General features: G+C 43.1%; 1 protein-coding gene across 1 annotated transcript in view; it reads right to left on the minus strand.

The window, feature by feature from the left end:
- Window positions 1–1,233: 1,233 nt before the first annotated feature.
- The window catches only part of LOC117426204 (cyclin-dependent kinase 15), a 60,443-nt gene continuing 47,850 nt past the window's right edge, over window positions 1,234–13,826 (minus strand). The window contains exon 14 of the mRNA XM_034043582.3: window positions 1,234–3,158. Coding sequence (XP_033899473.3) covers window positions 3,046–3,158 — 113 coding nt within the window. The 3' untranslated portion in view covers window positions 1,234–3,045. The remainder of the gene's footprint in view (window positions 3,159–13,826) is intronic.

The raw sequence follows: 13,826 nt of genomic DNA on the forward strand, positions 1-13,826 counted from the left end.
AGAATTAGGACAGAGGAGAGAGAGGCAGCTCGGGCACACTTAAGTGAGTTGGTGACAGAGAGAAGGGCGGTTTCAGTGGAGTGAGCAGAGCGGAAGCCAGATTGGAGAGGGTCAAGCAGAGAGTGGTTGGACAGGAAAGCAGAGAGCTGGCGGTGTACAGTCCGCTCGAGGGTTTTGGAGAGGAAGGGTAGGAGGGAGACAGGACGGTAGCTCTGGAGGGAGGTGGGGTCGAGGGTAGGTTTTTTGAGGAGGGGAGTGATAGAGGCTTTTTTGAAGGCAGAGGGGAAGATGCCAGAAAGTAGAGAGGTGTTGAGGAGGGAGGAGATGAAGGGGAGTAGAGCAGGAGCAGCAGCTTGAAAGAGGTGAGTGGGGAGGGGGTCCAAGGCACACGTGGTGGGTTTGTGACCCTGGAGCAGGGAGGAGAGGTCAGAGTCTGAGAGGGGCAAGAAGGTGGAGAGGGAGGGCGAGTTAGTAGGGGATGTAGTGGGTGTAGGGGTTGGAGCAGGAGGGGGTGCGGGGGAGGGAGAGGTGTTAAAGAGTTTGCGGATATCTGAGATTTTAGAAGAGAAGAAGGAGGCAAAGTCGTCAGGGGAGATAGAGGAGGGAGGAGGAGGGGGGGAGGGTTTAGGAGGGAGGAGAAGGTAGAGAATAGTTTACGTGGGTTGTTAGTGGAGGCTTGGATTACAGATTGGAAATAAGCACATTTAGCAGAGGAGAGAGTAGAGGAGAAGGAGGAGAGAAGAGTGCGGTAAAGGTCTAGGGCAGCAGGGAGTTTGGTTCTCTTCCATTTCTTTTCAGCAGATCGCAGTGTGATTCTTGCCGAGCGGAGCACAGAGGAGAGCCAGGGATGGGGAGGGGAGGGGCGAGCGGGTCGGGAGGTGAGGGGACAGAGGGAGTCGAGGGAGGAGGTGAGTGAGGAGAAGAGGGTGGAGGTAGCAGAGTCTACGGAGAGTTGTGAAAAGGAGTCGATAGGAGGGAGGTGAGAGAGAGCAGTGGAGGCAAGGACAGAGGGGGAGAGAGAGCGGAGGTTACGGCGAGAGGTGACAGTGGGGGTAGGAGGAGCAGGGAGAGGGGGGAGAGACAGAGAAAAAGAGATGAAATAGTGATCAGAGAGGTCCAGGGGGGTGACAGAGAGGTTGGAGGGGCAGCAGGCCCTGGAGAAGGTGAGGTCCAGTTGACGGCCAGCTTTGTGGGTAGGAGGGGACGGAGAGAGACGGAGGGGATGGACTGGTAAACAGTATGAACTCTACAGAAAATGAGGGAGACAACTGGTAAAATATTATTATTATTTCTTTCTTAGCAGACGCCCTTATCCAGGGCGACTTACAATTGTTACAAGATAACACATTATTTTTACATACAATTACCCATTTATACAATTGGGTTTTTACTGGAGTAATCTAGGTAAAGTACCTTCCTCAAGGGTACAGCAGCAGTGTCCCCTAACTGGGATTGAATCCACAACCCTCCGGTCAAGAGTCCAGAGCCCTAACCACTACTCCACACTGCTGCCCTTTAACAATGAAAACAAAAACGCTGCTAATAATGATAATAACAATAATAATCAGTAAACAGTAATTATCAAATAAAAATCAAACAACATCAAAACGTGTGCCATTATCGACGATTTTTATTGAAATGTTCAATACAACAGAACCCTGGGTTGCCTTCGCAACCACTGCACATTTTTCTTGTGTCTTTTCTTTTGTTTTCATTTTCGTAGCAGACCCTGCACCAAAATATATGTGTGACTACAGTTTTTCCACACAGTTAAAAACAACAACAACAAAAAAAATAAATATTGTGGATAATACTGAGAGCATCTTTAAGTTGACCTGTATTAGTTGGTTCCTCTAATCTCTTCAGGGAGAGGAACGGGACCAGCCATGGTCTGCAGCAGGCTCTAGTTAACTCTTGACATGGTATATTAAGCTGGTTTTCTTGAAAGAATGGGTGACATTTTGAAACAGGTTTTGCCCCTTAGTAATTGATAACAGCAGAAGTTTATATACACTTATCATGCATAAGATGGCCTATCATATACAGTGCCTAGCAAGTTCCACACATACGGTATTGATCTGAAACTCTTTGTCTTAAATGATGAAGTAGAAAATTATTATTGGGCTTTATGAGCTGTTATATTGTCAATGGTGGGGAAACATGCAAGCTGATTGGCTAAGAAATGACCCGTAACCTCATCACCATATGATGGAAGTAATATCCCTATGTGCCTCAAAGAGTTAAAACATTTTTTTTCAAGGAACCACTTTCCCTAAAATGCATAAAGCAGAAATGCACATTCCCTCCACAAAGAGGTTGGTAAAAGGTCTGTACATTTTTAGCTGTACCTGCATATAGAAGCAGGCACTGTTAAAAATGATCCCACAAATAAAGAAAGAAACATATACTTTAACAGCCTCAATATCCTTCATTTGAACAGAACAGTAGTGCAGTATGTCCACTAATTTCACTGTACAATAAACAAAACCATACATTTGAGATAGACATCAACTGTAAAAGTTAACACACACATGATAGCTTTACTTACTGTACTACTGAAAGCGAGCAGGTGAACTCTACTGGTCATAGTTCACTCTAGGATGAGCTGCCCTGACACTGTCAATGACACATGGCAAGTAGCAGTGTGGGGAAAAGGATGGCACAGCTAACTCTGGATGTTATAAGGCTGTGCTACCATAGGTGCTCATTGTGTCCACAGCAGTGCTCCCTATGATCCAAGGCGTCCCTACCATCCCTTTCCCCAAGATCTACTGGTGATACCTAAACATGAATATGTGTTTTCTTTACCGGTATATACTGTATATAGGGAAAGGGAGTGATGTGACTGTGACCACATTGAGCAATTGACTGTTTCATCTGAAAAGCATGTGGAATTCACTTTCATTTCAGCTGTTGTCCATCCCCTCAAAGCTTGTTATTTAAAAGTGTCTCCCTTGAAAGTCTCCTCTGGCTTTGTTTCTGAATGGATGTCTGTGTGCATGACGAAACTGGGCTTCCAATCCAGGCCTCTAGAGGTCCTCAGAGTCACCAGCACTTGGTGAGGGGGACTGCAGTGGGGCTGCACTTCCTGCTAGGGCTGAAAATATCTCGGACCTCAGGTTCCAGCCTCACCCCGGGAACCTTGAAGATGGACGTAGCTGTAGATACAAAAACAATCACATTACACCCTCCTTATACTTGCTTCTTGGTGCATACCCATATTAAGGCACTCTGTCTGATTTAGTCCATGTTACTAATGTATCTGGCAACTGGAACTGAAGATCTGCTTCTAACTCCCAAATTATCTTACTAACATGCTAATTACCTCTAGCAGTACTGATCGCAGACTCTTCTAAGTTTCTTAGTTCCTTAAGTTCGTATAGAGTTTGGGAAAAAAGGCATTCCGTTTTCTTGTTCCATGGTCTTGGAATAAACTTCAAGAAGAACTGAAACTTACTGTCCTGATACCTTTAAACAGTTCAAACAAAATAATGGACATATATGTAGTTGAGGCATGTTTTTGCTTTGGTCAGGTCTCTTAAATGGTTTCTTGTAATTTGATTAACTTGTTTGTATTGGTTGTGTTCGTTTTGAATTTGTGTGTTTTTTTTAAAAAAATTATTAAATGCCACCTTCTTGACCAGGTCTCCCTTGAAAAAGAGATTTTAATGTCAATGAGACTTTCCTGGTTAAATACATGTTTAATAAAATAAATAAATAAATCAAGTAAGCACAGGCTATATCGAAAATTAACCGCAATATTAACCCCTCAGAATGATTAAAAACAAAAAAGGGAATGTAAAAAGTCATTTTAATCTTCTTACTCTTTCTTTTTTTTAATCAAAACAAAGGGCTTTAAACAAAGTGTGCAGTTTTATGAATAGGCCTCATGTGTGAGGAACCTTTTTATCTAAACGCTAACTGATTGTAGATCATGTTATCACTGACCTCCTGGAAACACCAGCTCTCCTGTCTCCAAAAGTGAAATGAAAAGTAAGGAAGACCATTATAAAAGTGTAGCTGTCGTAAACTATTGTAAAAGCATAGCAAAGCAAAGAGCAGTAAAGGCCTGATTTTAGCAAGCATGGTAGATGCATAATATAAACACAGTACTCTTATTTACTACAGAAAATGTTTATAAATGGATACAGGGGATCCCAAAGAGTTCAGAGGTATTAAAGGCTAGGAAGTCAAAGTTTAAGCCTCAAATCGTTTGTATCCGTTCAGTGGTAGAGGGATGCTACATACAGTAAATAACTTCTGCATTTGCAATATCGTATTAATGTGTCAGTTTACTTGCATTAATATATGTAACTTTCTAGACTGTATATGTTCACTAGAAAATATCGAAAAAGAGCTGTAAAGCTCAAGAGACTGTTAATTCTGACTTTGGGGCACAGCCTGCAGCTGTGATAATGCAATACTAAATATCTTGCTTTCCCAATTCCATTGCATCCACAAGTCTCAAGCCTGCCCTGGAGGGACAACCCTCTTTGTATAACCTAAATCAGCTTGCCGTTCTACTCAGCATTTCTTACCATGTTCTTTCCATCACTTTAGCTATTATTGCACAACTGACACAAGTTCAGTATTAGTCAGACAGTGCATTGTGAACCTGCACGACAATAAATATTTTATTATGGTTAGGGAGGTCACATTTTTGTGGCATTGGTCTGACATCATCCACCAACTCTCCTTTCCCCGGAGTACCACTCTCCCACTGTAACAGTCATTCCATCTGGGACCTGCATTCCAAAACTGTTACAACTGAACATAGCCTGTCATGTCAATAAGCAGAAATATAGCTGTGGCGATGCAGAATTTCTGTTATTCTTCTCCCTTTCTCTCTCCTACACTCCCCTCCCCTGTGTGGTTAATACCTCTCTTTTTATTACCAATTATTACTGTAAACTGTGTGATTCATCATTCCATCTGAAGCCCTCCATTAGAACCTTGTTATGCACATTATTCCTTATATTATTTGGCTTGCATATAAACCATTTGTATGCAAACTTCTAAAAGAATGGTATTGTTTTAGTTTCTCTGAAGAATTGTATTCCATATTAAAACAATGTAAGCATCTAAGGCTTATTCAGTAAGCATCCCCCCAAGGATACTTGGCACTTCTCCAGAGTTCTTTATTTACAGGTGTTGAAGGGGCTTGCAGAATGTGAAAAGATAGGATAAACTGTAGTTATCTAGACAATGGTTAAAATGATACAGTTTCCTTTGTTATTGTAAGTTCATTATAAACAACGATAAATGGTGAATTGGTGAAAATAATCCAGTGCCGCCAGGCACAAGAAATGGCAGGTAACTTCATAGAAATGTTCTAATTATTGACAAACGCAGAAAAAAACACCCACGGAAACCAGATGAAATGCTAACTGGTACTCATCCTGCAATCACAGAAAGAGCACCAGAGACAATGATTTCATTTGTGTTCTCAGACTGTGCTGTCCACTGGAGTTCTGACTGCATTTATTTGATCTGAGCTGCTATCAGGAGGCCTCAAGTACCCATCTAAACAGCAGAAGATGACTTTTATGAAATAGTTTGAAAAATGCTCAGAAAAATAAGCACAGCAAAAGTAAACAAATACAGAAACAAACCTGAATATGGTGTTTGTCTGCAGTATCATTTATGACAGGACTTTATTTAGCATTTCAGCAGAATGATGTTTGTAGTTGTTCACACGTGAAAGAGAAACACAGCAATAGAAGACAGCTCAGTGCATGTAGACTTTACATACAGTTTATAATAAGCACTGTCCCAGTGGCTTTGGCAAGCCCTTTGGATTCAGTAAGTTAATGATGCCTTGGATGCTTCACTGATAACATCCTAATATCAGCACATAAACAGAGCTCGACTGCCACAGACCACATCTGATTCTGAGTTTTTGCGGCACAGTGGCAATTGTCTTTGCCTAGGCCTTTACCTTCTTTCTTTTGACGAGTGTTATTGCAGAGTGCGTAGTGTCTGCTGTATTTGTATTCTGCAGTGACTTCACATGATTGAGAACAACTTTATAAAAGTACAAATGTAAGACTATTAAAACCAAGGTTTCTTAGAAACCATGAAAGTTATAATGAAAACCACTGTTATAGGCAGAGTGTGTCATGGTTTATAATCGCAATAATTACCAGTAATAATGGAATAAATAAAATGTTCATTTATATGTAATTTCCTCTGTAATAACTGTGAATATTGATTAAGTTAATGTATAGCCTAAAGGGTTAGAGTTATAAAAGGAAATTAATACAAATTGGTAGTTTCTTAAAGCAATCCTAATCACTGGTAATTATTATTAACATACAGTATTGCAGTGCACTGACGTGGTTCAAAGGTCTTTTCAGAAGGAGCTTGTGGAATTATAGGCAGTAATCACAGACCCCTATCCCTCCAGAACAACTTAAACGCTTTGTAGTCGTGTCATGCATTATCAGCACCATCCTGTGGGTTTACATGCTGCTGTTATAGTGGGAGGTTTCTACTTTTTTGACAGAACCTCTTTAACTCTAGCGCTAAATGATGTGTGTGGATAATAAATAGTGAACTGAATTGAACTACACAAAATATCAACAAGGTGCCAGAAACAGCATGAAACCTCTGAGGACACAGAGAGTTTTGCATGACAGGTACGGCAGACTTTCGCATGCCAGCTCCACTTGGATCCCTACAGCCTTTAAGAAGCGCGAGAGAGAAGAAGAAGAAAATAAAAATAATCCAGCAGTCCAAAGCTAGCTGTCACTGCACTGTTCTCGCTGAAATAAACAGCAGCTTAATGAGGCCTCATTACTTTCTAGGGTTTTTTGTTGTCTTTTTTATTATCATAATTAAGCTCAAGTTTCACCTTCTGAATAATAATAAAAAAAAGGTGCAGTCATGCGTTGGCAGAATTAAAAATCTTCTTTTTTACTTTGAAATATAATGAGCTCCGGAGCTGTAATACAGATTTAATTGAGTCTCGGGCAATTGACAAGCACTGACACATTAAAGGAGCATTATAGTTGAGCTACGTCTTAAGGAATATTTTGCCTGCCATTTATTTATTTTTATTTACATTTTTGTAACTGTTCATCGAGATGAGAGGCGGCATTGCTGTACAGTAGATGGGAGAATTCAAGTTTCTTTTGATCCCAGCCCGGTGCTAAAGGCTTTTGCCAGCAGGGGTATTTTATTTAGGGTGTTGTAGAGGAGTAGGTAATACACACAGAGATTCAGCCAAGTTTAAAGAACGCATCTCGGCGAAAATCGCTCAAAGGTCTTCAATTTGTGACTCTGAGAATTGGCTATTGAAATGCCATTTTTTTTTCCTCACCTGGCTGGTGGTCTCCTATTCAGGCTTCATACTGTGAACAATTCCGCTGCTTGTGCTTGCTCCCCTCCTGCACCCCATCTGTCCTACTTCCACTCAGCTTCATCTCCCATTCTTCCCACCTGTCTCTCTGAGGAAGGTGCCTTGCTGTCTTTTCTATCCCAGCTGCTGGTTACGCTATCGTGCGTATCCTGGCTGAGGTAGCTGAGCCCCAGCGGAGTGAGATAGTGCCAAACCTTCACCTTACACTCATTCCTGGGGTCTTGATCTTACTAACTGGGGATGGGACCAATGCTCCCACCCCCTGCCTCACTGAAGAGTTGGTAAAGCAGCACCAGTGCTTGTGTGCGCCACATCTACGCCTTTGTGTTTGCATTATCTATACATTTGCTCATTACTGTCCTGTAACCTACTGATATGCGTTTCAATAAACATTATTTTTTCCAGTGGGTTTATCTAGCCACTGATGGAGTGTGTTTTGGTTCTCAAGTTAGTTCTCAGTCAAGCATTATGAACCTCAGGGATCGTCTCAGACTCTGAGTAGAGCTGTCATTATCCCACAGGTTGATGCCCTCTAAAAGTAAGCAGGACTTTAGAATCTTGAGACTAGCTTAAAATGGTAACATGAATCCTCCCCCATGTTCGTTTCCTGTAGATAACTGACTTTATCTTTAATTAAGTGTTGTTGTCCCTGCAGCTATTTACAGTATCTAGCAATAATGACCGCTGGGTTGGACACTAATGCTTAAATACAGTGCCACTCTATGACCTGTATGGTTTTCCCTTGTCATGGAACTATGGCTTTTTAGTCCAAAGATAATGTTCCCAATGACATCATTGCATTAGCAGAAGAGTCAAATGCTTTAACATTCTTGAAGACCTTTGCATCCAAATTGAATGCAGACTTAAACAAGGAAATAGCACAGGCTCTGCATCTTCCCCAGAGTGAATAAAACAGAAACATTAACAAGAGACTGAAGACATAAAGCAACCAGGGAACTATGTTCTGTCAAGAATGTATTTCTGTTTAACCTACTCGGAAATCAACACGTATTTTTTTAAACAGAACCTTGGTCTGCTTAAATCTGCTACAGTGGTTACAAAAAACATACTAGTTGATGCATTACAATATTTTGACTCGAAACAGGTGAGACCCTGAGTTCAGGGTCTATTAGACCCCAATATCTAGAAGGGTTAAGAAAAAATAAGAAAATAAAATGAATACATTAATAAATAACAAAGGCTCTTTATTTTTACCCAAAAAAATGTGGCCTAAAAACTCAAGCATGTTAAAATTGTGACATATAAAGATCCAGACATTCCGTAGCTATTTTTATGTAATTCATTAAATTAGTTTTCATGCCATTTTAAGATTGTCAGGCTGTCCGTTTGACGTACTATAATTCTGATACAGGTTCACCAGCTGTACCCTTCAGACAGTATTCCAGCAAATAGTAGCAACTGGGCTGGTTTATGTTCGTCCTCCAATATAAACTCAGAAAACTGGTATATTTTAAAAATTGGCACTGATTTTTTTGTTTGTTTCTTTGTTTTTTAAAGAAACACGGTGGCTATAGATTCCTGGCAAATTTCATATAAACAAAACAATGTAAACAAAGAGCTTTGGATAAAACCCATTATGGATCTTTGTGGCTGAGCAGATGTGAGCAGCCTAAAAAACCTTTTAGCTTCTAGGAGAAGGGGCTTGTTTTTTAACACAGATAATGCACTAGCTATTAGCAAAATGTTCTGCTTCTACAGGAGTTCTAATTCTGGAATTAATCAACTCCAAACTGTCACACCTCTAAACATTCTTCCATTAGCGTCTGGCTGGGATTTCAAACCCACTTTGCTTGATGCGATCCAAGGGGATCCTGCCTTTTCAAAGGAGTGTTGAATAACAGCCGGTGGGAATCGCCTGTTGACTTTAATCTCTGGCTCGTTTGGAAATTAGAGCCCGGGTGCCCTGGTGGAAAGCAGAAGCAGGAGCTTTGTAAGAGCTGCTCTCAGACTTCCAGATAAGCGAGAGATCGGGAAATAAGAAAAAAAACAAATGTTTCGTGAACTGCATTGCTCCACACATGGGAACTGATTTTACAGGAACTTTTACAGGCTGTTTTTTTCTGATGGAAAATGTACTATTTCAAACCGTGAATGCAGACCTGTGCACTGAAAGATGTTTCCTTTAAAGATCTTATGGAGAGATCTACACAAAATATTTTTTTTGTCGTATACTGACGGATTGCAATCTGAATAGATTCCTAGCAGTATGCTACTGCTAAATAATAATAATAATTTTAAAAAGCATACATTACAGAGCTGTTATAGATATATAGTACTATAGGTCTGTGCTGGCTATCGGACGCATGCGTGCTCCTGCAGGGGAGAGTCGATGGCCCTGTTGAACCCGTCTGCCAATCATGGTGATGGCACAGAGAGGCCTGGGTGAGGGTGTGTCGCCTGGCTCTCTCCGAGTGGTCGGGAGGCGGATGTTGGGGGGACGGTTGGTCAATAAAAATAACGTGCTGTGATTCCCTCTATCCTGCCCGTGTAGGAGAGAAGCCAGCTGGAGGCAAGGAAAAGACACGCAGAGACCAGAGAAAGAAAGCAAGACATGTTTTCTAACAATACCGGGGCACGACTCAAAAAGGGAAAGGGCAAGACAGATAGCGGAATAAAGCTGAAAGGCAGCACAGGGGTCTGGCGTAGCTGACTCCACTCAGGACCAACCTGATCCTGAGTTGGAAGCCATGGGCGCTGATTTTTTGGCTCACTCCCGTGACTTCCGCCTCGAGCAAGGACCGGCTCTCTGACCCAGCCCAGATGCGCCACCACGTACCCTCACTTTCAAATTAATTGAGATCTTTTGTATGACGTTGAACAAATACCCCAGGTGGGGGAAGTGCTTCACCAGTTGCTCATTACTCAGCCTTTGGTTCACACTATTCTCCTGTCTGGTCATTTGGGCAGGGACAAAACCAAGGCAAGGCTTGTGACATGGTTCTATTGGCTGGGGCTGGATGGTGATGTGCAGCGCTTTTGCGAACGCTGCAGGGAATGCCAGATGACCAGCCCTAGAACTGTTCCACAGGCCCCACTGATGTCGTTGCCACTAGTGGAAGCTTGGTTTGAGCATATTGGGGTAGATATAGTTGGACCGCTAGAGAGGAGTGTGGCGAGATACACGCACCTATTGGTCATTATGGATTATGCTACGCATTATCTAGAGACCATTCCCCTCCGCTATGTGTCTGATGAATCTGTTGCCAACAAGCTAGTGAAGGTTTTCTCCCAAGTGGGAATCTCCAAAGAAATGCTGATCGACCTAGGTACCAACCTTATGTCTCGGCTGGTCTGCGAAACGTGTAATCTTTTGGGGATTAAAAACATCAGGACTTCGGTTTACCACCCCCATACTGATGGGCTTGTGGAACGTTATAATAAAACCCTGAAAAGCATGTTGCATAGATTTATTACGAGTGAATTGCGCTACTGGGACCAGCTGATTCCTCCCCTTCTCTTTGCTATCAGAGAAGTTCCCCAGGCTTCCACTGGGTTTTCTCCATTCGAGCTGCTGTATGGACGGAGACCCAGGGGTGTGCTCGATCTGGTCAGAGAGATGTGGGAGGAGCAGCAAGATAATTTGACCAATAATGTCCGGTATGTGTTTGACCTGCACAAACGTCTTGAGTCCAAATTACTGGTGAAGTGGTAAGGATCTTTGAGGTTACACGCTGGACTGGGAAGGTGGACAATGAGATCTGCAAACCGGGGTGGCGACGAGAAAAGCACATTTATCATGTAGATCTCTTGAAGCCTTGGTTGCAACACAAGGCCTCGTTAGTGGCTAATCAGATGTTGACACGGACCTTGGGCCTGATCTTTCTGTTTTGGAGAAAACAGGGTCGGTACAGATTGGAGACAAGCAGAAATGTCAGGCCTGGGCACTGGTGGCGGAATTTTCCTGATGTGTTTTCTCCAGTCCCCGGGCAGACTCGAGTAGCCCATCATCAAATTGCAGAGGCCGTACCATATACCTGAACATAAACGACAGGTAGTAAAAGCGGAGACTGACGAAATGCTCAAGCTGGGGGTAATATGCCGCTGCTTACATTGATGACGTGGTCATCAACAGTGAGGATTGAGCTAGTCATCTGTGTAAATTAGCGGCAGTACTGCAATCCTTGCAGGACGCTAGGCTCACTGCTAACCCAAAAAAGTGTGCAATTGGGAAGAGTGAGTCGGAGTATTTGGGCTATCGAGTAGGGAGTGGCCAGATCAGATCGCAGATTGCAAAGGTGAAAGCCTTGGCTGACTGGCCGATTCCTACGACTAAAACCCAGGTGTGCTCCTTCTTGGGATTAGCGGGTTACTATCGGAAGTTCATCCCAAACTTCTCCATGCTCGCTGCTCCCTTGACGGACCTCATCCGGAAGGTTGCCCCAAATACGATTTGGTGGATGGAGCCTTGTCAGATGGCCTGTCTCACTTTGAAGCAGAGACTGTGTAGCAAGCCAGTGCTGTGCAGTCCCGAGTTCAGTAGGTGGTTCACCCTGCAGAGACAGGTCTCGGTGCAGTGTTGTCAAAGGAGGTGCAAGGAAGCGAGCACCCGGTCCTGTATATCAGCAGGAAGCTCCTTCCCCGCGAGAAAAATTATAGTAAAATGGGCAGTCGAGTCACTCCAGTACTACCTCCTGGGGCAACACTTCACCCTGATTATGGATCATGCCCCCTTAGCATGGCTTCACCGTATGAAAGACAACAATGCCAGGATCACACAGTGGTACTTGCGCTGCAGCCCTATGCCTTCAGGGTCATCGACCGAGCAGGAAAACTGCATCAAAAACTAAATTTTTTCGGGAAGGCATGGGGGTGTAGGATTTTCGAATGGACGGTGGTGCAGTTCTGAGGGGGAGGGTATGTAGCAGGGCGAGATCTGTGCTGGCTATTGGACGCATGAGTGCTCCTGCTGGGGGGAGTCAACGGCCCTCTTGGACCCGCCAGAGAGGCTGGGTGAGGGTGTGTCATCTGGCTCTCTATGAGTGGTCAGGAGGCGGGTCTTGGGGGGACAGTCGGCCAATAAAAACAACGTGCTGTGATTCCCTGTCTTGCCCGTGTAGGAGAGAAGCCAACTGGAGGCTGGTTCGGAGAGCTGGAGTAAAGGAAAAGACACCCAGAGACCAGAGAAAGAAAGCATGGCCAGTTTTCTAACAATACCAGGGCGGATAGAGGCGGAGTACAGCTGCGAGGCAGCACCATTGTACAGACCCAGACTGACAGTGGAACGGTGGCTGGGACGTACAAACCATAGGTTGCAAGGGGGACCCTTGTAAAACCCTGTTCCAGTTTAGTGAGGGGAGACCAGACTGTCATTAATGCTCGCGCCTTGCGGAATAGCAGAGGCTGTGGGCACTGCTGGTATCAGATTTTTTGTTTGTAGTTTTATTATCAGTGTTTATTTTCTCTTTTGCTTTCCTCTTTTGTTTTTGGAATATTATTTTCAGCACCTGTGAGTGCAACCCGGACTGTGTTCATTGTCGGTATTTAAGCCGCGACACAAGAGCGCCCTCTGCTGAAAGAAATAAAACAGCGCTACTCAGGAATCATTTAGCAAAGTACAATAACAGTGTATCAGCCATGATCTATTTGTGTACTTAAAAACAGTGAATACACTCTCACAACTTAGCTTTTGCTGCCTCCTGTGTTCTGTGTATTACAGCAATTTTTTTTTTCTTCTTCACTGAACTGCAAATTCTGGGGGTATTTTTATCCAGATAACCAATTGATGCCTTGTGGCAGGGTGCCCCGCTCCTGTGTGTATTTTGTGTTTTGTGTTTTATGTTGTATTATTATAGTGGTGCACAGAGTGTGGTTTATGTAGCACAGATGATGTAAAATGTATAATTGTACGGGGATTGCACAATCACTTCACATGCAGATTAAAATGGATATTTGTATGGGGCACAGGAAATGCACAATTAGTCCACGTGCAGACTGTCCGAGATTCAAGTGAATGATTGATTAGCAATCAAGTCTCGGCACAGCTGTATAAAATAATGAATGTTTCATGCACACGGGGTTAGGTGTGTTCGGTGAGGAGAGAACGAGAGTTGGGAGGTAATTTAGTAAGAAGAATTACAATTGCTATACACGCTGAATTAAAGCAGCATGGTACTTGTTTTTTTGTTGTTTTGTTTGTTTTTGTGTTGTGAAAAGTGTTTCGTTTTGTTCAACCTTTTGATTTTGTTCATTCAATAAACGCGCAAGCAGCACATTTATCATTTCCCCAATCTGCTGTGGATGTCTCTTCAGTACTGTGTGTTCTTCTGGGTCTGAAGTCACCACCACCAGCCAGCCTGTTCACATGCCTGCTGAAGAATTTTGCTCACCCACCACTCTGTGTGTCAAATATACTATCAGAAGATCCTGAATCAAAATTCCAGGAGCTTTCAAAAGCTCAGCTGCATTTGTTATTCTGGAGCCTTTGAACTGCACCTTGTTTTGTGGT

Source organism: Acipenser ruthenus, chromosome 11, assembly GCF_902713425.1.
Source record: "Acipenser ruthenus chromosome 11, fAciRut3.2 maternal haplotype, whole genome shotgun sequence".
NCBI classification, from domain to species: Eukaryota; Metazoa; Chordata; class Actinopteri; order Acipenseriformes; family Acipenseridae; genus Acipenser; species Acipenser ruthenus.